Below are 27858 nucleotides of genomic sequence, written 5' to 3' on the forward strand. Positions count from 1 at the left end.
GTAATAAGTCAGCACGTTGACCTGGGCAAATAGGTAGTCAGTGCAGTTGAAGCAGGATTGGATTTATGTGTTCTCAGTGGCTGATCCCAGCAAGGAGCCCTGCTGCTGCATTCTGTACCAACTGAAGCTTCCAAGATGTCTTCACAAACAGCAGTAACACTAGTCCAATCTGGAGGCTATGGCAGCATGGATTAGTGTAGCCATGTTGGCAGGATCTTGATAAAGAGCTAGTCTATGAGCTAGACATAATTGAGAGAGGGTGCTCCTTATCCACCAGGAATCCAGGAGCACCCCCAAAGGTCTTAACTTGATCTACCATGGAAAGCTTAACTACATCATAGTCTGGTAAATCAACACTACCCAAACATTCTGCCTTCCCAACTTCCATCTTGTCTAGATTAAACATCAGTTTGTTTACCTTCAGCCACTTGAACATGGCCTCACAAAACTGATCTAGCTGCAGCTGCATTCGCTCCATAAGACACACTGACATTTCCCCTCACTTTTGAGGAGGAAAAAAGTGCATCTTATAGAGCGAAAAATACGGTAATTTTCCCAGTAGAACTGGGAAATTTTGAAGCAACTATATCATCAGTAAAAATGAACCCATGTACCACTTCCATTCATCTGGGCAGTGCCTTCCCAGTACCCTTGCTCACAGATCTTTCTTCCCACTACTGCTCAAGCTTTTTCAGTTTCTGGATCAACTATGTAGAACATCTTCAGTGAGGAAGTGATGGGAGGTCCTTTATTATTAAGTTTTACTTGGGCTTGCAATACAGCTTCTGGGACAGGGCTGGTTAACTGGCAAGCATTGTTTGGGCTTTATTTTTTATAGTTTTCATGATGTTTGTATAGGGTTCTGCTGATTGACATTTTAATAGCTTTAATTGGCTGTTTGATACACAATATACTTTGTGTCTTTTGCCTTTCAATACTTTAAGCTGCCTCCATTCTTAAGAGAAAGGCAGAATACAAATCTTTGAATAAAATAAACAAAAATGCCATGTGCTGAAGTTATTACCAACCTGTTACCTACACAGCTCAGTAATGAAAAAATGCCTCAGTACATCCTCCAGATTATCTCCCATTACGTCTTCGCAACTGTGAGACTGACTGGCTTGACCCTTCCAGGGTGTATATAATAAGGCTCGCTGGTAAAATGTTCTGAAGGCATATCTGTGCACCTACAGGAGTGAACCTTTCATCCCTACTAGCTCTCACCGTCTGGACATTGCTTCTTAGTTGGCTTAAGAAAACATAAGAAAAGCCATGCTGGATCAGACCAAGGCCCATCAAGTCCAGCAGTCTGTTCACACAGTGGTGAACCAGGCTTCAGTTGACTATTTTGACTGACATTTTGCATTGTCACCTCAAGCAAGAGCTCATTATTACTTCAAGCTAGAGTCCTCCCAAGATCCACTTTCAGAAGGTCCTGCAAACTAACTCTGAACTGCAGAGCAAATTAGCTCTTTTTTTTTTTTCATTCTTATCAAATAATTTGGCAAACTGTTTTTTTCTAAACATCCATCAAGAAGGATGTATATTTTAGCAAAAAGATATTTCGGAGTTGTTGCAAAGCAACAAAACAAAACAAACAAATACAATGCTGACTACTATGGGAAAGCAATGTGCAGGGGTAACTTTCTGGCATGAAGTTCTGATGAAATCTAGACTAGTAGTGTAGATCAATAACACTTTTAAATGGCTTGTGTCAGTAATCAAGGCCATTCAAATACTTTCTCCCTCAGTAAATATGGGGGGGGGGAGTTAAACTGATCTTATTTTATCTGAGCAATTTCTATACTATAGCCTTTTATTGTTGCTGTGTGATTATTCCTCCACTATCAGACTGAAAATAATTATAATTAGAATTATAATTCTGTTTCTACATGGCATGTAATATAGTGTTATATTTCCATTCAACCCCACTATGCCCCATCCTGACCGCAAATGCAAAAGTGGACAACACATTTCTGATAAAAGAATGTGGTACCAAGAGACAACATTTTGTGGGTAGGATTGGGAAGGGGGAGTGTTGAATTCACGGACATCTATTTATTAAAAACCCTCTTGTTCTACTTTTGTGCTAAGAAAGGACCCAGAGCATAGAGAAGAAAGGGGGAGAACCATGTAAGTTCCCTGTACAGCTATGGAACTGAAGGACCACCAGCCAGAGTACAGGGCTGCATCTCTTGGGAAGGGAGGGCTGCCCTGGTCTGGCCTGGGTATGCTGATGCCTGTAGGATAGCTTGGTGAGCTACTTGCAGTCCTGCTCTTGCCAGCCCCCCCCCCAACGTTCACCTGTACATCCCTCCCTCCCAGACTGAATGTCCCTACTGCACATGTAACTCCATGAGCAAGTCCAACAAAGCAAGCACAGAACATGGACAACAATTGCCATGTTTTGAGTCCCAAGATGGATCTTGCAGCAGTGAACACAGCAAAAAGGCTCTTACAGCAGTGACCACAGCAAATTCCTCAGAAAAAAGAAAAAAATCCTCAGAAAAAGAATTCCTCAGAAAAATCTTTCAGGCTCCGAATAACATTTCAAATGCAGCACTGAGGATCGAGTCTGGGATGACCTCAGTCCAGGCCAGTTTCTGGATTATCACCTTCATGTTCTGGCTAAAGTTGTTAAACCAAAAAAAAAAAAAAAAAAAAAGGTTGATAACCCTGATGTTAACAGACTCTTTTGTAGCACCCTGGCAGTTAGCTCTTAATAAAAAATTGAGCCACCATGGGCTCTCTCGTCAGCTCCTCTTATCAATGACTCATGATTCGGCCAAAGAACTTATTAAGACTAGAGTTTTTGAGGTAGAGAGGCAACACAATCTGAATAAGATTCAGAATCCCCTCTTTAGAAAGGACCTGCTTATTAGGAACACCACTATGCCTTATCTGTCAGATATTAGAAATCATGAATATCGTAGGGCTTTTATGCTCCTTTGATATAATGCTCTTCCCTCTAAGTTTCTCCAAGGGATATATAATAACAGGCCAATGGATGCACGAAAATGTATATGTAACCAGGACACATTAGAATCCACTGAACACGTCCTATTTGAGTGCATGTTATATGCTCAGGCCCACTGATTCCCTTGTTGGCAGATTGTCCCAGACCTCTCAGAAAACATTGTCTAGAGCTCCTTTTGTCTGACACAATACCAAATTTATCTGTTAGCATGGCTAGGGCTGTTACCGCACTAGGTATTCCCAGCGATGTATTAAGAGTTTGAAAATGTTATAAAAAATACAGTTCACACTTTGTTTGGCCCCTTTAGCTGTGAAGATGTCTTCCAACCATTTTTTAGCCGTGGCAACCAAAAACCCTTTTAAAGCGATGTTTTTTATAACATTTTCAAATACATCGCTGGGAATAACCAATCTATGATTAGAATCTCTACTCTTTTATGTATACTTTGGAGGATTTTATCCCTTTATTCCAGTTTTTAATTTCCACTACATCTTTATCTTTTGTATTATTAGTTCATAACTATTTATGTATATATTTAATTACAATTTTTGGGATATTTGATGGTCTATGACTACAAATAAAATCTGTTGTTGTTGTTGTTGAAGCCTTTCTGTGAGAAATTGGGGAGTGCCAACAGGTAAACAGCAATTAGCCACGACAGGCTAGAAGACAGACACCTCTCCCCATATTGTCTTTTACGTGATATGCAAGCACTGACCATTTACACAATCTGGACATTAAGCACCCTGTGACAGCCTGGAACCTTTGATGCAAATCTTCCCATTGTCCCCAAAGTTCCTGCCGAACATATGACTCAACTTCAGTGCTCTGACACCCTCTCCCACCTTTAAACCACACGTTGACTACACCATTTAATTGAGGCTAGGCTGAGTTGATCTGTACATGAGAGTGCCCTGACCTGTGATACTTTAGCTGGATTGAAAGAGAGTTCAGGTTTGGACAAACTGAAATGAGAGGGTCTTTCAGGTGCCTTGATAGTTGTGTACATGACTGCACATCTAAATGGATGCTCAGAATTGGCTGAGATGAAAAGAACTAGACCATCCATCCCCACTGCCTCCTGTTCTTCCACCTTGTATGTGCATTGGAGTTCCTGCTCTACTAGCATCTGTGACATGAGAAAGGCAGCAAATTATAATAGGCTATTCTCTTCCAGAATTTAATGCCTCCCTTATCTTTATCATCCCACACATGCATTTCCCACAGTGCAATATGGTTCTGCACAACTGACGCTCCATTGGCTGCCCATCTATTGCTGGGATTATTTTAAAGTATTGGCTACCACATACAAAAACTTTCATGGCCTTGGCCCCTCTTTAGGAATGCCAGTCTTTAGGATGGATCTAGATCCCCCAGAATTACAGCTCATCTCCAGACTACAAAGCAGTACCCCTGGAGAAAATGAATGCTTTGGAGGATGGACTGTACCCAAACTGTGGTCCCTCCCCTCCCCAAACCCCACCTACCCTAGGCTCCACCCCCAAATCTCCAGGTATTTTCCAACCTAGATCTGACAATCCTACCCCCCATCCCCTGGTGGTGGCCAGGGGGACCTAGCAACAACCCCTCTTATTTGTGGGACCACCTCTATCTCTATGCTCTGGCATAACAACTTTGCTCAAGTCAGCAGGGGCTTCTGCAAAATCAACAACTGCCCTTGCACATGATTTCTCTATTGTAGCTCCCATCTTGTGGAATAGTCTGCCTGAGATGGTCGGAAAGCTCCCACTCTCTTGGCCTTCCACAAATTATGCAAACCTGAACCATTCAAGATGACTTTTCTATGCAGGTAAAAGGGCTAAATGGCACAAAACAGTTTTACAAACTCGTCTGGATAAATGATTAAGGACTGTAGTCTATATTGCTGTTTTTGGCTTATTATACATAGCAACCTATTTATGTAATTTCTGCACTGCTTAATGTGTCATGTGAATACTTATGCTATGCTTCAGTTCTTTCTGGTTTCAGATTTCTAAAATCTATAAACAAACTATAAACAAACAAATAAACAAACTTTAACATAAAATGGGTTCAGAGCTTTTAAAATGAATGTCTGGACAGAAAATGAATAGTATTGGAATTCTGCACATAGAATCTTAATGTTTTCTCTCAAATAAACCAATGCTCAATGAGTCCCTGTTTCTAATGTATAGATACAGGGCCACATTCATAGTTTATAAAGTCTTCTAGAAGAAGGGCCCCAGCCAAATAAAGACTGATGCTGTACATCTTACTCCCTGCATCGGGCCTTTTTAATACTCCTAATGAAAAGGAGGCTTTTATCTAACCACAGTATATGGTTAGTGATCGTGCTATCCTATGATACAGAAGAAATATTGGTGCTCTGGCCAACATAAGAAATAGAGTAAGTTTTATATAGCAGGAATGGAATGGTATACACTGCAGTAGGATGTAAATGTGTATGTTGAGAATTGGGAAGCAGTGGTTCAGCCACAGACAACAAAGAAACTTCTATATAAATTCAAAGGAATATTACTCTGTAAATTAACCGAAACGAAAAGGTGGAAGAGAACTCCAAATGATGAGGACGGAATATGTTCCAGGAGGCAAGAAACACAGAGAGTGGGTGAAAGCCAGTTAAAGCAATACTGGAAGAAAGATTTTGGGAGGTGGCTATTCCTGCAGTTCCTCATGGCTATTCCTGCAATTCCTCCTAATACACAACATACTGTGTCTAGGGTTGCCAGTTGCCTCCTGGTGGCAGGACACCTACTTCTCCCTGCTGCGGCAGCCTGCCACTGCTCAGCTCAGTGGCAGGAGGAAAATGGTGGGTGAAATGTGGGGACAATTAGTGCCTGGTGCAATGATGCCACTTCCAGTATGAGACAGAAGTGATGCCATCACATCAGGTGTTCTAGCAATTGCCCAAAACCATAGAGTTTTGAGCGAATGCTGGAGTGGCATCCCCACTGCGATGACATCACTTTCAGGTTAGACTAGAAGTGGCATCATTGCACCAGGCAACAGTGATCGCCTCCCACACTGTAAATTTCTGCCTCCCCCATCTCCCACCAATTGCCGGGCCATGCCTGGCAATCCTATGTCATACTTTAATCTTTTCGGAGTTCAAATTCCCAGAAAAAATCCACCAAATTAACTTCCCTTCTCACACTTCAAACTTTAAAATTATTTGCCGTCTGACACAGCTGTGGTCCTGGTTGTGCAATACTGCCATATCCTGGCTTATGCAGTTTTATGCAGCAAATTCTCATTCATTTCCTATGAAAACTCAGTAAGTACTTTCTCTCTCTCTCTCCTCACGCATTCCTATTTTGGTATAAATCGCTGGTGACTGCATCTTGAATTCAGGATTCAGAATTGTTAGATATACTAAATCATGTGAGGATAATTGTATCTGATCTGATGATACTTTCTTCATTATTCAGAGGCCTAGAAACAAAGTTTCTACCTGTATCTTGAGATGGACTGACACTGTAACTGTCGCTCTCTTTATCCACAGACCCTGCAGCCCTGGGGGTTGGTAGCCTCCAATCTGTTGTTAAGGTGTGGGCTGATATAGTGGGATGGGGCCTGTTGAGAGTCCACTGGCTAGCATATCTGTTGCGAGCTGTGGGCCCCGTTTTTGCATTCCTTCGTGTTGTAGGATCTGCAATTAAAACAGAGATAATCGTTGAACAAAAGAAGCTCCCTCATAGTGAGTCAGGCTTTCTATCTGGCTCAGGTTGTCTGATGTGGCTATCGGTGTTTCTTCAGAGCACCAGGCAAAGAAGGATCTTTACCAACACCTCTGATTTGGTATCATTTAACTGGATTTACCAAAGACTGGACTTGGGACCTTCTGAATGCAAAACAAGCGCTTGACAAATGAGCCACAGCTCCTTTCCTTGTGGGTGCCAGGATTTTGATTAGTCAATTAAAGCAGTAAGGAGAATGTCTAAAAGGAACATGGCTGCCACCACAACTGCTCTGATTACCTCTCTGATTAGATTCCAAGCAGATGAGCTTTTTGAAGACAAGGTCAAGTATCTTTTCCAGGTGGCCAATGCAAAACTGAGTGGACATCATGGCCCTGTAGTGGAGTGTTGCTGCTGTTTTGACTATTGCTAAAGTTGAAAACTAATAGCCATGGTTGCCCCCTCTAAGGATCAAAAAGATCTGCACAACAGGGCTATCCAGGGCTAGGGTATAGGTTTTCTAAAAACTCAGAACACCTAGGTTTGCAGGAAAATCTTTTTTTTTAATTGGGGGTTAGCCCACTCAAACAGGTCAGTGATGACCACACACACATAAGCACACAAAGAACTTTGAATGAATTTTGGTTGCTGTAGAAACCCAAAATGGTGCCCAATGTCAAGGAAGCAACTGCAGCACACCACCTGAATGAGGTGGAGGGAGGAGTAAGAGCTGTTAGAGGGGAGGACAGAACCAGTGTGGTAAAAGGAGGGCAAAGGAAGAGGGAGAGCAGTAATCAACTACAGGTACAGTGTCCAAAATGCTTGGAGAAAAAAATATCCTGTCCCTGTAATAGAGGCTTAATGCATTGAAACAGGCGGCTGAAGCTTTTCATGGCATGGGGGGATCACCTGGTAAATAATATCTCCCTTACCCTCTATTAAAGGGAGGGGAAGGGAAGCAGAGATGAAGGCAGAGAGAGGGAAGGAAGTGGGCGCTAGCAAGGGTAGGAAAAGCAGGAGCTGGAGGCAGCTAAGAGGAGCAAGGGAAAGGGTTGGGGTGGGAGAAGTAGGAGCTGTAAGAGAAGAAGCAGAGCAAGTGTGGAGGGGGGAACTGGTGTCGGGAGAGGAAGAGCGAGATTTTCCCTCTTCCATGATTCCTTACAGGTCTGTGCTTGCTTGTCCTAATGTTGTGTTTATTGTTTTATTTGGATGAAAGCAAAAATAGGGGGAAAAAACTCCTGGTTTTATTACCAGTGACAACAAGCGGATATGTTTTCAAACACAGCTTTCCATAATCTGTGCTGACCCTTTTTTGAAATACTCTGGGACAAAGCCAGTTGGCTATTCTGAGATTTCCTCCTTATTTTGACGACAGCCACTTTGAGTTTTGGAAAGGGGGAATATACATGTCTTCAATGAGCAATAAAAAAAATCAAAAATGTAATTAGCTTTGAGTTTCAATATGAAAATGGATTCATCAACATGTTTGATGTCTTTACAAGCAACATTACAAGACTTGTCTGGTATTGAGTAATCAGACTATTAATCACAGCCCCACCAATGATTAATCAGTGTTCCATTAGCTATAAAAGGATCCCACCATGTTAACTCTGCACCAAAGAAAGAACTATGCCCTTATCAAAGTCAGGTAAAACATTCTCCTTCATTTAACTTGGACAGTTTAAATTTCTCACTGAAACCCCAGTTCAATGAGGTGAACAAGACTGCGGTCATTTATGCAGGGCTGTTCCCCCACTAGGGTTGCCAACCTCCAGGTGGTAGCTGGAGATCTCCCACTATTACAACTGATCTCCAGGTGACAGAGATCAGTTCCTCTGGAGAAAATGGCCGCATTGGCAATTGGACTCTATGGCATTAAAGTCCCTTTCCTCTCCAAACCCCAGGCTCCTCAGGCTCCACCCCCAAAATCTCCAGGTATTTCCCAACGAAGACCTGAACTCTCTTTCAATCCAGCTAAAGTATCACAGGTATTTCCCAATCAGTGACTGCCTGAATTTGCTAATTCTCCCACCAATTTCTTGTATGATTTCCCTCAACAACATTCATTTCTGATTCCACTCTGTTTAGATTCTCAGTATTCCTTCCAAGATTGAAGAGAAAATTCACCTGTTAGCAGGTCCCTTATAACCTTTAGTATAGGTCACTGCCAACTGGGGGCATTCTTTAAGCCACACGTAGAAGATAAACAAGCAGCAGATATAGCACAAGAGTAAGAGGTGGCAGAATGAAGGTTTCTTCCTTGCACTCAGGCTATTTTAGTGTGGATTTATCCCAAACAAGAAAGTGGGCCACATGCACATTGACACACATTAAAATTGCTCTTGCATCCCCATCTGCATATACAATAAGATCCAACCCATTAGCTAGATAAGTGAATGGCTGAGCTAAACAAGATTGTGGAACTCTTTGCCAAAGGAGGCTGCCTTTCCCTTCACTGTTGGTTTTCTGGCATGAGTTTAGAACTGTACTGAGGATCTTTACTGTGACATCCTAAGTAGAGTTATGCCTTACTAAGCCTGTTGAGAATGAGAAAAATGTAACTCTATTTAGGCTTGCACTGTTACCGTTCATTTCTGAGAATTGGAGTAGGGGAACGGCGGGGAGAAGGCGCAGTTGAGCAGCCTCCTAAGCAGTTTCACCTATGCAGAGGGGGAAAAAAAGCCTTTCCGTGGCTTTTTTTATTGTTAAACAGGGCCTTTTTGCCCCATAGAGAACAGCAAGGCTGTGCCTGCTAAAAAAGCAGGCACAGCAATGCTGTTCTCGGCGCAGGCATTACGGGGCAAAAGGGGACAGGAAGCCGCCTAACGGCAGCTCCTCCCCTTGACCCGCCCCGGGAATGCCCCCCCCCTGCCAGCGCCACCAGTCTCCGCTGTGATCTGCGCCACGGAGAGACTGAGCCTGTGGAGGAGCAGCGTGCAGCTCCGCGGCACTCAGGTGCCGATGGAACTGCCCTCACCGCCAGCGTAAGTGCTTCTAATCACGGCACAAGACGCACTTATGCTGGTGGCGACATCATGCCACCCCCTAAGGAGAATTGGCCCCCAGGGTCAGGAATGCACGGTTAATGTCTCAGATGCTGGTGATTGTTTAGATCACCTGATGTTGCTGTTACCCACCTTGGATCCTAAGATGCTCAGGAGAAAGCCAGGCATATACATATTTTAAATAAATAAATAAAATTTAAATCTGCTGGCTGGTTCTAAACTTGGCCTTTGGGGCTGTTCTATTTTGTATGATGTTTTACTGTTTCTTACAGTCTTGATAAATATAAACCAAATTCAAATACATGAATTCAAACACATGATTAAATACAAATACATTATTATTCAGTTTCCTTTTATTCAACTTGATTGTTGAGCCAGTGATCATTTTATGTCATGCAAATAAAATATGCTTGGGGATTTTTAAAAAAACAAAAACCCAGAACTATTATATAGAAATCAATAGCTAAGAGATCATGCCACAATCCCAATGCCTGTAATCCTCATTTACTCATTTCTGAGGGGCAAATGGGTGTGGATACAGTGATAAGAGAACAGAATATAAAAACAGCAGAGATATTTTTCTTTTGAAGCATCTAAGAGGATGGTACGAACAATGGGGAGCAATTGAATTAAAATATAAAATTCAGACTTATTAAAATGCGATTTGACTGGCCTTTTTCTGATTAAAACAGCAAAGCTGTTCCTTTGTATTACTTTGAAATGAGGAATTTTAAAAGGACTGAGCTAAGGATACACTCACATAGATATGAGGATTATTCATAAATCATCCTGTCACATAGACAGATTGATAGCTTTTTACTTACAAAGCCTTTTAAAAATGCAAACTGTCCTTGTGTTATTCACTCTTTGAGATTAGCGTAATCATCAGCACAAACAATAAAGAGACATTGAGCAATAAACATAGTGCCACTGCTTTTCTGTTGAGCCAAGACAATTGCGAGATGAGAGGCTGGCTGAGCAAAACAAAGACAGTTCCCAACTGGACAGACTGCGGCTGCTTTATGTATTGATTGTGCCGTGTGTTTTGTAAACAGCACATAATCAATGCCAAAGTGCCAGGAAACATTCCAAACATCAGAAAAACTGTGCCGCATTTTGTCAAAATTAAAAACTTCCATCTGGTTAGGTCTGCTGACTGAACAGGATTTTGAATTGCTCTGTAAATCCCCCAAGAGAAAATTGACATAAGTTGTAGTGCAGAAGACTGGGGAAAGGAAGGGACTCAGCAGGAACAAACTGCCCAACTGTGTCATTTTTTCTAGAATATCACAGCCTTTCTAAAAGACCCGAAACAAGTCATTTTGCTTCTTAGCACTAAGATGGCACCAGTCCTGATGCAGCACCATTACAGCTGTGTCCCATCTACATATTATGCATGGGGGTGCAGCAGTAGCCTGCAAGGAGTGGTGACCTTGCTCCAGAACAGCGGCCTGTGCCCAGATTGTTCAAGTTATTGGGTGAGGTGTGTGTCTGAGCAGCACAAACAATGGGCATGGGGAGTCCACAGGGAATGCTATGATTAAATTATACAGTAGGAACACTCTATCCCTATAAAAACGTGCAGCCCCTGCCCATGAAAAGTCGTGCAAATCCAATTCATAAAGCATTCCCGATTACAATAAAGGCACTTAACTGGGGGTGATCAATATAACAGTTGACTATGGTCATCTAGAATTATGAAATGAAAAGGCAGCAGAGGGCAGAAGAAGACAACCAAGAGGGAAGAGCCCTGAGCATTACAAAACTTTTGCTTCCTGGACAGAGAATTCCAGGACACGGGGCAGCCAGACATAAAAAGGGGAATAAGATAGTCAAAGAGTGAATTGAAAGCTGTGCAATCATGCACATTGCAAACATATAAACTGGCCCCCATGTCTGTTCCAGAAAACCCACAAGCATAAGATTCAGATCAGCGAGCTCATGAAAGGTCTTTTAAGCATGGCTGTTTTACTCACCTCCACCCCTCAGATGACTTTGGGTCTTCGTTGCATGCCTTTTCTGACCATCAGAGGTCGCCTCACTCTCCCCCTGGGTTTCACCGTTTTACCTGCGTTTTCAGGGATCTGTATTATCTTGAATTTGAAAACGCGGGCAAAACGTGGGGAAACACGAGGGGAAATGAGGTGACCTCTGACAGTCGGAAACGGCATGCATAATCCAAACAAAGACCCATAGTCATCAGAGGGGTGATGGTGAGTGAAACCGCCATGAATAAAAGATCGAAGAACCATCCTTCTTTCCTTCCATGAAGCTGAAAATTGCAAGTTGGAACTGATCCAGTCCTAGAAGAGCAGCTGCCATCTTGTGCGAATTTGTGGCTCCAACACAAGGTTGAACTGTGCTCACTCTCTCTTTTTGCAGAAACGAGTGGTTCATCTATAATTGTAATGGAACTCCCCCCCTCCTGATTTCATCATAATATAAACACTGCAGTATGCCATTAATTTTTATTTTAATTGTGAGCAGATGGTGATGAGAATGAGCTGTGATCCAGGTAGATGCTGGTTCAAGCATCACTTCTCCCATGAACTCAAAATTGACCTAAGTATCAGCCCTCTCCCCACAGCATTCTGGAATGTGGGGATAGTAACACAGGCCTTCCTTACATGGCTATTGTTAAGAATTACATCAGGTTAATGTCTGTGAAGTGCTTTAAGCTCTGAAACACACACACACACATATACACATACTGTATTATCATTGCAACAGATTATCTTTCATACTTACTTGTCCCTGGCCGTGCATCAGAAACGTCTACCAGTGGTCCAGTGGCTTGTGAAACAGACTGGTAATGTACTGTGTGAGTGACAGTCAATGATTTCTGTTTTGATGTCTCTCCAAAATCAGCATCAGTTAACAAGACTGTAGATCTATCATCTGTGGGAAAGGAAATGATAAAAGGAAAATGTCAGCCGTGGTGTCTCATTTTGTATGTGGCTCAGCACTGTGTCTTAAAAATCAGCATATGACTCTTTCAGTATCTTGATGAATATCCTGAGCTTGTTGACAAGGGAGAAGACCTTTTAAGGTGAAATGCATTTTCTAAGATGTACAGATATGAAAACTCCTTCTAAAAAAGAAACACATGCATGCCCTCCTTATTGCAACTGGGCCAATCCAAATATTAATACTAGGCGTAGCACTTAAAACAACATTCAATTAATGGTTTATGGCACCAGTTCAACTAATGATGTTTTTTGTAATTTCTGTTTTCAAATGCTCATAATATATAACCATTTCTCCAAGTGAGCTACAGGAATCTGTTAGACTCATGAAAGATAAACGAGTTAAATTCATGCCAAGGTACTGTTGACTAGATGTGTGTCAGGAATTCCATGCCTGCAACTTAATTCCCAGGTGCACTAAGTCTAATTCAGATCAGGACCTCTCCCATGGGCTTAAACCTCCCCCACAGGCTATTTTCTCAACCTGCAATGGCCCTGGGATGTTGCTATTAAAGTGCTGGAAATACATACTAGTTTTCCCAGTGGGGCAAACAGAAGCTACCAGAACTGTTTTAGGTCAGGAAACGGCATGGAGGGGGTTAGCTTAAGCCCCCTTCCCCAACATGCCATGGTTCCAGTGTCTGGGAATTGAGCTCCAACCAGGGAATGTGCAGCACACATCTGATTGGCAAGACCCAAGATGGATGCATGGAGGATGTGAGGAAAATATAGGACCCAAAGAACATAAGATGATTAGAATAAGTCTCTATAAAATCGACAGAAGGTCGTGTGAATCACCCAGCAATGCATAGCTTGAACAAACAATGCATTAAGACACTTCAGTCATGAAATACATTGAACTTTTCCATACATTGTTGTAGTTATTTCTAGAAATTCTTAATTAGTAGTGAACTGAATATTAGGAACTGGTTGGCCACTGTGTGAGACAGGATGTTGGACTAGATGGGCCACTAGTTTGATCCAGCAGGACTCTTCTGATGTTCATGTGTTCATGTTCTTATGTTCTTAGTGTAAGTCATGAGGAGGGCCTGTGCTGAAATATAATATGGCTTTTAAATATATTTTCAAACTGACTGCGTGTGGTGGGGTTCTTCCAAGTTTACTCGGGTGTAGAAGATGATTGCCTCTTGGCAATTTGTTCACTGACAGAAGACCATTCATGTGTAATAGATGTAGATGTGCAGATGTATTTACACTTGTATAATAATACACTAGAGACATATTTTTGCACCCAAAAGGTGTTAAGTGGAATGAACAAATTGCCTTATCTCTTCTTAAAAAGAGGTGCGTCAATTCAGACTGGGAATAAACCATTTGGCAAGAAGCCATGGGGAAGCTTCCCAGAGGCCTGGCTCACTGTCTAAAACTTTAGTGTTAAGACACCTTGTTAAAGAAGCACTTATCAAGGTTGCAGTAGCTATTCAGCACTACAAACGCAAGTGGGGGAAAGGGGGGCAGAATAGAACTTGACAAAAAACAAGGCAACAAAGAAGCAAGCTAAGGAAACACCAGAAACCATATTAGCTGTTGTTAAGGTGAACCCTGCCTTTGGTGCACCTTTCTATGCGCTGGGCATTAAGAATTCTCTGCTGACACTGGATAAATTGGCTCAATTTTTCTAAAACATTTGCCACATAAGGGGAGTTGCTGCCAACACATTTAACATTCTGGTGATGTGAGAGAGATCCTTCTGTGAGAGAGGGATGTTGTGGCAGCCAGGTCAACTGTGTGTGAGAGAAACACAAAAGAGCCAGAAGGGATAACATGATGGGTCAGACTCAAAAGTCAGCTGAAGAATACATGCTGGGAACCAGCATAACATAGTAATCAGAATTTTGTTCAAGGTCTTTAGGAGACCCACTCAGCCACAAAACTTTCTCTCAACCTGTTGTTATGAGGACAGCCTCAAGGAGGGTAAACCATGTACACTGCACTGAACTCCATGGAGGAGAGGTGGGAAGAAAATGACATAGATGGAGACGGTGGCTCAAGTCTAACACATAGTCAAGGATGCTTGATTTCTCTGCTGTGCTGCTGAGCTTCAGGCAGCTGCAGGCACTGGGACTTCCCTCAAGGTCTCTCTCCCACAATATGGTTTTACAATTTCTTATGGAGCAGTGTGGGACACAGCCATAGGGAGGCAGCAGCCATGCCAGCCAGATGATTCATAGATTGGGTCTAAACTGGTTTGAGCCTCATTATTGAGCCAGCAGCACAGATTATAAGCTTGCTGGCCCAGCATTTTTTTTGGGGGGGGGTGGAGTTCTTTCTGTGTGTCCATACCACCTCAATCATTTTCTTCGCAACTTGAGCCACAAATCATGGTTTCACCTGTCACGTAGCCATTTCCTATCTTGGACAATAAGAGCGAGAATGAATCAGTAGGAAGGGATACTTTCAGTTATTTCAAAGTTAAATGCATTTAAATTCTTTAACTACTAAATTCTTTTGGAATTTTAAATAAAGGTGCTTGTTTTTTGTTCTATTCTGTACTAAGGGCTCAATAGATGTTATTGCTACTCAAGCAATCAAATACAGAATAATCTTTAATTCCTTTTTCTTACCAATGGTCTCCATTGTATCCCTCTCTTCAATCAGAAGCTGAGCTCTGGGAATGTCTATGTGCATTCTCAGTGTCTGCTGTTGCTTGTTAAGTGTATCCGAAGTCCTTGTATTCTTACTAGAAAAGTTAAAAAAAAAACCAAAACAAAAAAAGGGAACACATCTATTAAAATTAACAACCAAGAAAACAAACAAGCTAAACACTATTTGAAAAGAATTCAAGTTTATTTTAAAAATAAAAGCCTTTTATTAGAACCAACCCAACGAACCAAGTTGTGCACACTTTTGAGTTCTTCAGAACTCTTAATCAGGCTGGATGTTTTTAAAAACAGAGGGGGAGAAAAGCAAATGTTTAAGCCCGATCTGAAGGGTTCTTATTTTTATCCTGGATAGAATGCCAAGCAGATGTTACTAGATGAAAGGTGGAACTAGTATTGGGTTGCTTTTTTGGCCTTGTGGAAAAAGAAGGAAGAATAACAGTTTCCAATTGAAAACATATTTTAAAAATAGTCAAATGTCCCTCTAGCACCAAAGGGAACACTTGGATCCCTTCAATGAAATTTTAGAGCACAGGAAGGAATAGTATTAGTTGCATCACATAAAAAAAAACCTGGAGATTAATTTTAGTGATGCACTAGGTAAAGAATCACTGGAAGCCAGATTGATCCATATGATGATCAAATCAATTCTTCTCATTAGTTTTTTCATGCACATGAACTGTATTAATTTTAAGCAGGATGGTTAGAAAAAAAATAAGGAATGAGCTCAATGAGGGACTATAAAAGCCTTCCCTTGAGATTGCTTTTGAAGACCCTCTTGCAGAAACAGTTTATAAAGCTGTTAGTTCTCCTTTTCTGCTTCCATTTCTTAAAAGACAGAAAACTAATGAACCCTTAAGCCAAGCAGGGAAGGAAGGTTGCTACAGTTGGTGTTGTACGCTCATGATAGCCACCACAGCTGCACGCGTGATATATGCAGCTAAACGGAAGACTGACGAGCTGCCGACTAAAAATGATTGGATAAATAAGATGTTGGAATTGACAGAGATGGCGAAACTTACAGCTTTGATAAATCAGACTGATAATGCGCAATTTTGGGGGGAATGGGAGGAGTGGAGAATTTATTGTGAAAATCATTTTTTAATGGGACCGTTCAAAGGATATTCTTTGATTTAATCTCTATTATAGATTTGGTAGTGTGATTGTATTAAGTTTTAAAATTACTATCTATAATTAAGATAAGATAACCATATATTAATTTAAAAAATTAGGGATTAAAATGTGTAATCAAAAGTATATACAATTAATTAATGGATGGAAGAGAATGAGGGGGAAGTCACTCTACTTTTTAATTATTGCTTTTTTTTCTTGTATTAAATGAAGAAAATAATAAAAATTTTGTTTAAAAAAATGATAGCTTAGCATATTGATCAACCTAGAAACTGGACATTTTACAAGCAGTTTCTTATTCAAGCTTCTATACAGACAGCAGTCATTTCATTAAGGCAGCTCGCCTCCTGTAACAGATCCTGCTTTTTGTTCTATGGACACTGAAGTGGCAAAAAGTTAGCAATCTGGTCACCATTCCTATGCTAACTCCTAGTGATTGATACAGCATTTTGGCACAGGCATAACAAACAATTAGTGGGTTATCACTGAAGCTATTATATTCTCATTTTAAAATTTGTGTAGTGGAAAATTACACTTGGAATGAGCTATGAACCAATACTATTGTGTGTGTGTGTGTGTGAGAGAGAGAGAGAGCACTAAAAATTGTAGCAAATTCATTCCAGATACAGAGTGTGTGGTAAATGGTATCCATAAACTTTTAAGACTGGTCATGCTGACAATTCTTGTACAGATAAAATATAAGATGAAGGGTGTGGGAAGGATGCAGGTAACTTTCAACACCGTTGCTGAGATTTGTGTAGTTATCCCTGAACTAATAGGCTATGTAGTCATAGGTAATGGTTCCCAATATTTATTTTTTACTCCAAGGATTGGTTAGGAATCTTTCAGCAGTTTTCCTGGGTATAACCTTTCTCATGACCTTTGCTCTACCATCTCTACCACCCCAATGCTATCAACAAGCTTCTCACTTTCTCATACGATGCTGTCCTTTATGCACAATCATTAGATAACCCCAAACCCCAATGCACCAGTGAAGCCATGTCAGTAGAAAAAAAAATTACAGTAGAAGAACATCACTCTTGCACCTGCTAGAGGCTACTGCCATTGCACTGGCAGGACTGACACTATAAAGAGGACAAGAGGGTGAAGTTGCTCACTTAGAAGAAGAGTTGGTTTTTATATGCCGACTTTCTCTACCACTTAAGGGAGAATCAAACTAGCCTACAATCATCTTCCCTTCCACTCCCCACAACAGACACCCTGTGAGGTAGGTGGGGCTGAGAGAGCTCTAAGAGAGCTGTGACTAGCCCAAGGTCACTCAGCTGGCTTCATGTGTAGGAGTGGGGAAACGAACCCAGTTCACCCAATTAGCGTCCATTGCTCATGTGGAGGAGTGGGGAATCAAACCCGGTTGTCCAGATTAAAGTCCACCACTCCAAGCTACCACTCTTAATCACTACACCATACTGGCTCCCAAGGGATTGATTCTCCTTGACGATCATTTAATGTAATGGCTGCAAAAGATGGTGTATGTTTAGTCCTCCCACTGGAGTCAATGGAGAGCCCCAGACAAATCCCCCTCCTCATCATCATCCCTATTCAAAGTATAATTGGAGGATTTGAGTCTATTTCACTCATGGGCTAATCACAACACATTTTCCAGACATTTTGAAGCACAATTACTGTAAAAAATAATTTTTTTGTAAAGAACTGAGATATATGTAATGCTTTCTCATCAAACCTAAATGTATTATATTGGTTTAAGAACTAATTGCTTTAAGATGCATCATTCATAACTTTATTAGACTACATTCATTTCAAAATGATACTATTTTGGAATATTCATGAAATTAAAAAAAATAGTTTTGATCAAGCAAAACTACAAATAGACACACACACACAGGGGGGGGAGAGAGAGAGAGAACACAAGAGAACATGAGAGAACTGTGTAGCAAACTGTTATATCCTGAAATACCTAATTACATAGTAACATAAATGGACTACCTAACTGCCATCCAAAAATATGAACAAGTATTAGTTGAAAATGAGAAAGTAGCAAAAAGAAGGCATATTATAAATGTCATGACTGGGTTTATGAAGCCTTAGTTTGACTCGGGGCTGTGCCAGAAAGGGATAAAGGATTTGACCTTTCAACTTCCACTCAGTTTTGCTACTCAAAACAAGGGTACATAGGTAGACATGAAAGAGGGCCTCTGGGGGGGAGGCAGCATGCTCTAAAACATGATTCCCACTCTTTCTTCCAGCCTTAGCTCCCCATGAAAAAAAGCAGAGCACGCAAACACATATGATCACAAAATGTGTCCCAGCTCTACCCTCTACAACAATGGGAAATTGTGTAATTATTAAAAAATCCTCCCTTGTTTGGGAAGACCCAAACAATGACTGGTCAGGGACCATGTTTATTGGTAGGGTCTAGCAAGGAAGGGGGAAAGGGGGAGGGGGAGGAGACAAAGGGAAGAGGAAGAGGGAAAGGGGAGACAGAGGCCAGCTTGTGTATAGACCTTCATGGTCCTCAACCATAGGCCTGGTGGAACATCTCCATCTTACAACTTCTGCAGAACTGAGCTAGGTCTTGCAGGGCCCAGTTCTCATTAGACAGAGAGTTCCACCAGTCTGACCAGGACCACAGCTCAAAAAGCCCTGGCCCTGGTTGAGGACACTGTATAACTCTGGAACCAGGGGCCATCAGGAGATTGTTTCCCCTAGAACCAATGCTCTCTAGGGGAGAGTATATTGGGAGAGGTGTTCCCACAGATACAAGGGTCTCAAACCATTTAGGGCTTTAAAAGTCAATACCAAAACCTTGAACCTTATTTGGTACTCAATTTGGAGCCAGTGCAGCTGGTGGAGCACAGGTTGTATATGTGGTCTCCATGGGGTTCCTGTGAAGACCCATGCTGCCACATCCTGGACAAGTTGTAATTTACAGAGTAACTTCAAGTGAAGCCCTGCATAGAGCGACTTATAGTAGTGTAACCTGGAGGTGACCGTTTGCATGGATCACTGTGGCTAGATCAGAGAAGGCTAGGTAGGGAGGCAACTTGCAGTGTTTGTGACCTGGGCCTCCAAGGACAGGGAGGCATCCATAGTCACCCCAACTCCTGATAGAGGAAGCTGGTGTTAGCGCAACTCCATTAAGAGTGGATAGACTCGCAGATCTGCATCACCCAGGCCCAGCAACAGGACCTCTGTCTTGGCTGGGTTTAATTTCAGGCAACTCTGTTTTAGCCATTTCACCATGGCACCCAGGCATTCGGTGGTGGCTCAATAGCATAATGGCTGGAGTTTACACCTTGCTACTGAAATACCAGTGAATTGGAAGGCCCGTTACCCAGTTGTGCCTTAAACCTTCTAAACAAATACCAAATGGAGTGTTTTCCCAACAGCTGCTGTGTAATTTGGAGAGGGCCCAGGACTTTTCTCAGTGCGGTTCCCTCTGCACTACCAGCAATCTGGTATATTCTATAAATTATACTTACCTCATAAGCATTTCAGCCAAACTCTTTGCATCTAGAAGAAAACAGGAGAAACATTACCATCACATACACAGCTCACAAAACACAAATGTTTGTTAATTAAACTCAACTGCTTTGAAAGATATTTATTAAAGCTTAATTTTTCTTGAAGTCAGCCTTATATTAACATTACATTTTTACCTTACATAAAGTATAAAAGGTTAATGGAAGACAGGTCCATTAGTGGCTACTAGTGGCTACTGAACCTCCATGTTCAGAGCAGTAAACCTCTGACTACCAGTGCCAGGAGGCAACATTAACGGAAGGCCTCAGCCTCTATGCCCCATTGTTGGACCTCCAGATGATACAGTTGGCTACTATGTGAGACAGATGCTGGGCTAGATGGACCACTGGTTTGATCCAGCAGGGCTCTTCTTATGTTCTTAACTCTTTGGCTGAAAAATGGAATTCTACTATTTTCTGAGGAGCTGTACAGCCCATGTATAGAAAAGAGGGAATGCTTTCCAGGAGCTTTACCAATGGTGATTACTTTCTGACAGCCTCAACCATTTTTACCATTGCTACGAAAGATAGTACGGGAGTTCCAAAACGCTTAATGATAACGGGAATCTACGGCTTAAATAAAATAAAATAAAATAAAACCAAGATGGCACATACAATCCTAAGTGCTCCTAAAATAGCTCTTGGGATTCCAGCCTATATTATTTTTTCCTTTAGTTACTTGTAAGCACATGATGGTTTTTTAAAGAAGAAGAGCTCATTTTGGACCAGTACTTTTAGAAGGGTAGCTGTGCTGGTCTGCAGTAGAACAGCTAGATTCAAGGTCAATAGCACATCAGACACCAACAAGATTTTGGGAGTATAAGCTTTTGAGAGTCAAAGCTCCCTTTGTCAGAGACCTGACAAAGGTTATCTGACAAAGGGAGCTTTGGTTCTTGAGAGTTTCTACCCCCAAAATCTTGTCTGTTTACTAGACTCGTATCTAACTCTGGACCAGGTGCTGCCAATGTTTTTCTGGTGCTTGTTTTTCTGGTCCTTGCTGGGTATCAAAAGAGGCTACTAATGCTAGATAGCAAGGTGCACCGAAAGAGTCACTATAAATCTCTAGTGTGCAAAAGGTCAGCAAGATCTGATAAGCCAACACAACATTTGTGAGAGCAAATAACAAAGAGAAACTTCGAAAATTAAGCAAAAATGCTGTATAATATACAGAATCTACAAACAATCCCACAGCAGCATAGTTGCAGGCCTGTCAAACTGAGTGGAACAAATCTGATAAGGAAACATATTGTAGATTCAATCCTTTAAACAGCGATTTTATCTATCAAGCACTGATAGCTGAATTTACCTTTATTTACCTGCTAATCTGTTATGTTATTTGTAAAATGTTAGAAGATTTTTGAAGCATGTGCATAATTTCATCTGTATCCCCACCCCCACTGCTGTGTCTGAAACTCTTCTGTACCCCTCCAACCAGTCCCTCTGGATTCTCCTTCAAGTAATTTATATGTCAATATCAACCGTCAGTCCTTTATGAGTAAAAAAATGTGGAATGCAATAAGGAAATTACTTTAGTCCTGTTTAAGATAACAGCAGTGTTCAGTTGGATAATTCAACACTGAAGCTTTTTTATTATAATACTGTCGAAGGCTTTCAAGGTCAGAGTTCATTGGTTCTTGTAGGTTATCCGGGCTGTGTAACCGTGGTCTTGGTATTTTCTTTCCTGACGTTTCGCCAGCAGCTGTGGCGGGCATCTTCAGAGGAGGTCCTTCAGTGTCTCTCCTCTGAAGATGCCTGCCACAGCTGCTGGCGAAACGTCAGAAAAGAAAATACCAAGACCACGGTCACACAGCCCGGATAACCTACAAGAACTTTTTTATTATGTTTGAAAATCAGGGATGAAAAATAGAACTGGGCTGTACATTTGACTGATGGCGGCAAACTTAAATGTAAATGAAATCAGCCATTTTCTCATCTTACTCATGATTTGCGAATCCCTGAAAATCTTAAATCCTATGATGTCATGAAAGATGGCAACTGGCTATTTGTCCTTTTTGTTATTCCTTGGCAGAAGTTATGAAATATTCTCACAAAGTCTTAATAGAACACACTAAAAATAGTCTCCCACCTTTTCTCAGAATTTGTTTTCTTCTGATTTTAAACAACTCAATGAAGTCATAATTTTATATCTTCAGCACAACCTGCTTCCTATCCGTTAACTATGATAAGCATCATTCCTTAGTCCCTACTGATTTTCAGTTAGCTGCGATTAATTTGATTACTAGTTTAGTGTTCTCAGTCTCTTAAAGCCTCAGTCAAAGGCCACACATGATTAATGTGAGCCATAGGTCTATATGACCCTACCCATCCACTCTAGTTATCTTGAGAGGCCCTGCTTCAGATGCTCCTGCCTTCTGAGGCTAAACAGGTGGCAACCTGAGAAAGGGCCTTTATGGTAGTGGCACCCCAAAATTTGGAAGTCTTTTCCCAGGGAGATTAATCTGTCACCCTCTATCATTGTCTTCTGCTAGCAGGTGAAGACTTTTTTGTTTCGTTTAGCTTTCCCCCACTAACTGTTACTGGTCCTCCTCCCTGGTTGTTGTCATGTGTGTTTATATGTTTTATTGAAGTTTGAATAGTTTATATACACTTATATTTAAACGCTGTTTTAATGTTGAAACATTTTAATGTTTTGATGTTCACTGACTTGGGGACCCTATATGGGTGGAAAGGCAGCATAGAAATGTTTTAAATAAACAAACAAATAATGTAGGCCGTGTGTGGGGCTAGTCATAAGGATTTTCCTACCTGGTTGTCAATTCCTCTTTTGGTACATGGGGGGGGGGGAATCATGTGACTGTCCGTGTGATCATTTTATTTACTTTTACTTCTACAGTATGGAGTTCACCATTTAGAAGTACCCTATATACTCGAGTATAAGCCGAGTTTTTTAGCCATGATTTTTGGCTTAAAAAACTCACCTCGGCTTATACTCGGGTCAATACGGTAATTTGCCTGCCGGGCCCTCTCCCAGCGCGCTCCCGCCGGCCAGCTGATGGGCGGGCTGTCCCGCCTTCTACCCCCCACCCCACCCGATCGTGCCTTCTGTGCGGCGGTGGTGGCAGCTTCTTCCCACCTCCACCCCACCCCACCTGATCGCGCCTTCTGTGCGCTTTCTGCAGCGGCGGCAGCGGCGGTTTCTTAACCCCCACCCCACCCGATCGCGCCTTTTGCGCGATTTGTGAGATCGCGCCTTTTGCGCAATTGCGCCTTCTGCGCGGCGGCGGCGGTTTCTTCACCCCGCACCTCCCCCTGCCTCACCCCACCTCCCCCGGGCTGGTCCTCCCGCTTGCCAGCTGACCCTACGGGGCCTCCTGCACGCAGGGAGGGGGCCGCCGCCTGCCCGCGCGCCTTCCCTGCGGGCCAGGAGCGGCCTGCGGGGCCTCCTGCGCGCCACCGCCACCTGCGCGCCTGGAGCCCGGTCAGGTAAGCCTGCGGGGGGGGGGGGGAGGCGTGCATTTCCCCCTCGGCTTATACGTGGGTGCCTAATTTTTCCCCATTTTTGGGGTGAAATTAGGCACCTCGGCTTATACTCGGGTCGGCTTATACCCAAGTATATACGGTAGCTTCTATGGTCCTGAGAGTGCACATGGAGAGGATCTTACTTTAATACTGGCACATTGATACCACTGAAACAGCACACTGTTTACTACCACTTGTAATACTTAAAATGGCTTAATGCATTCATGGACTGCTATCATATGAAAGGCTGGCATATTCCTAAGCCTTTTCCTGGCAGCCACTATTGTTAGTTTGGTGCAATCTATGCAACAAACCATTTTAAACATTGTTGGGTAGTGGTGAACACATCATTGAGATGCCATGGTTAGTAGATCCCCATGGCAATCAGAAACGCATGCTCCAAGGTCAAATGGTGAATGGCGGGTCGAGGAGACATGTCTTTTTTACACGTCCCCAACAGCATCTCCATTTTGGGAGTGGGAGAAAGTAGGGCTTTCAGCCCCCCCCCCCAAGGACTGGGGAGAGCGAAGGAAAAAAGATTTCCACACTTTTTTTTCTTTCTTGCTTGCATTGGCTGAAAAAGTGAAACTACTTGCACTAATAAGAACTAGCTGAGCCACCTGAGCAGAGCTGAAGGGGGGGGGTTCTGAAGCTGTTTATTCGAGCAGCTGGGCGCTCCTACTCTTTTCAGGGCAAATCAAACTGAAGTGGCGCTGGGGGTCCTTTTACTTTAGGGACATTTACCTGTGGGCTGGATCCTGTTTATACAAATAGCATAGAGCTAATAGGGAAGCCTTCAGCAAGCTTCCACGAAGATGGACTAGAGAATCAACAAGGCTTCCCAGGTGATGGAAGACTGACATCTAGTGGATACTATTCACATTATATACTTTCAGCCTGTCATCCCTGCTCTATTCTATGGTGTTTACCATTTCCTGGCTGTAGACAAGCTCCCCATTTGGGTGGATATAATTCCTGATTAACAATTATTATTATTATTATTATATGAAGGGTACAAAAAGGAAAAAGGGACAGGGGGAAAGAAAAAAAATGTCCAACATACAATTATATATATGAAGAAAAAAACGAATACAAAGATAAGTCATACAGACTACATTGCCCTGCTATTCTACACCCTTTTCTGATCTCAGTGATAATCTCTGAGTTTAAATTCAACCTAAATATCATTAACATTTGTTTGTGTCTATTTTATTATTGTTAGTTTTAAGCTTTAATGTATTTATAAAATAGTTTCAATTTTTCATTGAACTGCTCATATTTCATACCGTTACTTGTATTGATCATAAAGGTAATTTTTGCCATAATGGCATACTCCATCAGTTTTTCCTTCCATTCTGCTATATCAGGAAGAAGTGGTTGTTTCCATTTCCTCGCTAAAACTGTTCTAGCAGCCGTTACAGCATATTTAAATAGATCTTTAAATTGCTGAGATAGTTCTGGTAGTGTAATGCCGAGCAGCAAATTCTTGGGGTCTAATGGAAATGTTTGTTGAAACATCTTTTGAAGTTCTTGGTGAATAGCTTTCTAGTACAACCGTAGCTTCGGACAGGTCCACCATATGTGTTAGTAAGAGCCGTCTGGGGCATTACACTTCCAACAAACCGCTTGACTTGTTTTGCTGGTCTTATGCATCTTCTTTATCTTGTTTGGTGTCAAGTGCCATCTATAATACATCTTGTACCAGTTTTCCCAGATTTCCTGACTGGAAGTGAAATTTAGTTCTGTGGTACAAAGTGATTCCCATTTTTCCATTGGAATCATTTCTGCAAAATTCTGCATCCATTTAATCATATTTGTCTTTACTTGTTCTCTTTCTTGTTCTCTTTAATAATAATTTATAAATCTTTCCAAGTAAATGGTCTGAATGTTTAGATATTATGAGTTCAAATTCTGTTTGCATTCTTGGAGTTCCAGTTTTAAGGCAATCTTCTTTCAATCTTGATGTAAATATGTTGTAAATATGTAAGCCAGTTTAAATCCTTGTTCTCTTTTTTTTAAAGCAGATATGTGCTTGATTTCTTCTGTCTTGTCAATCAAATCTTGATAGGTTAAATATTTATAGTTCTTCCAAATAGATTCATCATAATAGGCTTCCAAAGGAGACATTAATGTAGGTGAAGAGGGACTAATTCTTTTTCTGTAGTTATTCCAAATTTTTAGAAGCGCTGGCTTGACATCACAATCTTGAACCATTTGTTTGGAAATGGATGAAGTTTTAGCTGCTTTAGGAGTCCATAATAAATTATGCAATCCTGTTTGTAAATCTGCTCTTTCTAAAGCCAACTTCCTGTCTGTCGGGTTTTTGATCCAATCTGTAATCCAAACAAGACATGAAGCATGGTAGTATAGCTTCAAATTTGGCAGTCTAAGCCCTCCTCTCTTCTTGTTGTCTTGAAGTATTTTAAATCTCATTCTTGTTTTTTTCCCATTCCAGACAAATTTGTTGATTCTCTGTTGCCAACTTTTTAGCACACTATCCTTGAGATTTATTGGAAGGAACTAGAACAAAAAATTAAGTCTAGGTAACACATTCATTTTTATTGTCGATATTCTACCCAACCATGAAATACTGAATCTGGACCATCTGCTTAAGTCCTTATTTATCTCATTCCATACTTTAAGATAATTGGTTTGAAAAAGGGTATTGTTTTGAAATGTAATAAAGATACCCAGGTATTTTACTGGATCATTTGTGATTTGGCATTTGGTTATTTCCATCAAAGATGTTTGTTCTTGTTCTATCAAATTAAAGGTTAGAATTTTGGTTTTTGCCTTGTTAAGCTTGTATTCTGAATATTGAGAGAATTTCTCAATATGAGCTTTAACTGAAGATGAAGATGCATGAGGCTCTTAACATATCATTAATCTATAAGAGTTCTCATGTAGTTGGGCAGCTAGGAAGGACAGGGGAGGAAAGTTACAGGCTGGGACGGGCTGCCATCTTGGGAAAACTCACCCCTCGTTGCTTTCTTCTTCACCAGGCATGGGGAGCGCACTCAGTGCTGGCTGTTGGATCCCTGTCTGTTGGCAGGGGGGCTTTTTGGAGCTGCTCCTCCTCTTTGCTGGCTCTCTTAGTCCTGAGAGAGCCTCCTCGAAAGTTACGAGGATCCCTGAGAGCCAACTCATGGTTGGTAGCACAAAGTTCTGACCAGAAAACCCTGATGAACACTCCTCAAGACTTTCAACCCCACAGGATTACAAATAACAAGCTTCTATCTTTCAGAGCTGTAATAGAAAATCTTGGATCACTGTAATAGCAAATCTTGGACCACTCTTTTCTTGCTCGGCCTACGTTGGAGCCTTTTAAAATTATTATTGGATCTGGAATTAATTTTTTATAACATTTTTGTTTTCCCCCAATCTCTGCTCTTTGTATAATCCTCATTGATTGGATTTTGCAGTTTTTTATTCTGACTTTTCAGGTCAACTGTGGAATTTATATGCCTGAAGCTTTTTGTTTCTTTTTTGGCAATTAAAAGATATGGACTTATAGTGACCAGGTTTTTTTTAAAGGAAAATAATAATGATGATGATGATGATCTAGTCACTTTAACTAACCCAAAGATATTAAATTTATTCTAATATAGTAGAGACATTGTAATAAAATAATGAATACTCATTAATAAACGCTAAGCAATACAAAGGAAATTTAATCTACTAATATACAAATACATTCATTATATACTGAGTGTTGTACCAAAGGTCAAATCTGTATTTACTGATGGTGGTTTGGGTTTGTTTTGTTATTTTTTCTTTGTTAACTATCATATATCAATGGTTATGTTTTATGGAAAAGCTGTATAATTATATGCAATTGAGAAGATGAAAAAGCAAGCAACCACTTATGGGAAGAAAGAGGAAAGGTGCCACAGCTTCTAAATTGCCAAGTGAAGAAGAATTTGAGGAAGAAAAGCAAGAAGAAGCTATGGCAACCCCTCAAATGGGACACTATCACCACAACTCCAGGCTCTGGCTAATCAAGGTCAAAACTTAGAGGAAGTAATGAGATCAGACTTAAAGCTTTTTTAAAAAGAAGAGAATCACACTCGGTCATTAAAGCTAAGATCAATGAGCATACTAAGGAGATAAAAGAACTAAAAATTGAACATCAAGCAGTGGTAACCCAGGTTCAAAAATAAGACATCTGGAAGGATAGTGCGGAACAAAGATTGGAAATGTTGGAGATACAGAACAGAGAGTCTAATCTTAGATTTCACGGTTTCATGGAGGACTTCGGAAAAGAGAATTTGGAGGGAAGTTTCAGAGTTAATCCAAAGTTTTATGAGTGTCCAAGGAGATTTACCAGATATAAACAATATTTACAGAATAAATTCATTTTTTGCTAAAAGGAATAATCTCCTAAGCGATATCTTGGTCAAATTCTCCTAGAAAAAGATAGAGACACAATTCTTCAACATCAAAAGGAAAATCTATTGATATATAAAGGCAAACAAATACAAAACTTTCAAGATTTACTTGC

The 27858-nt window shown here is 41.2% G+C and overlaps 1 protein-coding gene across 3 annotated transcripts in view; it reads right to left on the bottom strand.

The window, feature by feature from the left end:
- DSCAM (DS cell adhesion molecule) overlaps positions 1–27858 on the bottom strand; it is a 439612-nt gene that overhangs the window by 34947 nt on the left and 376807 nt on the right. For 2 of the 3 annotated variants that reach the window (XM_056858130.1, XM_056858131.1), the window contains 4 exons: positions 19839–19869; positions 15211–15326; positions 12408–12557; positions 6429–6626 (listed from right to left, as the gene is read on the bottom strand). In XM_056858130.1, the coding sequence (XP_056714108.1) occupies positions 6429–6626; positions 12408–12557; positions 15211–15326; positions 19839–19869 (495 nt within the window). The remainder of the gene's footprint in view (positions 1–6428; positions 6627–12407; positions 12558–15210; positions 15327–19838; positions 19870–27858) is intronic. The other variant, XM_056858129.1, reaches the window with a different exon arrangement.

Source organism: Euleptes europaea, chromosome 12 (assembly GCF_029931775.1).
Source record: "Euleptes europaea isolate rEulEur1 chromosome 12, rEulEur1.hap1, whole genome shotgun sequence".
Classification (NCBI taxonomy): Eukaryota; Metazoa; Chordata; class Lepidosauria; order Squamata; family Sphaerodactylidae; genus Euleptes; species Euleptes europaea.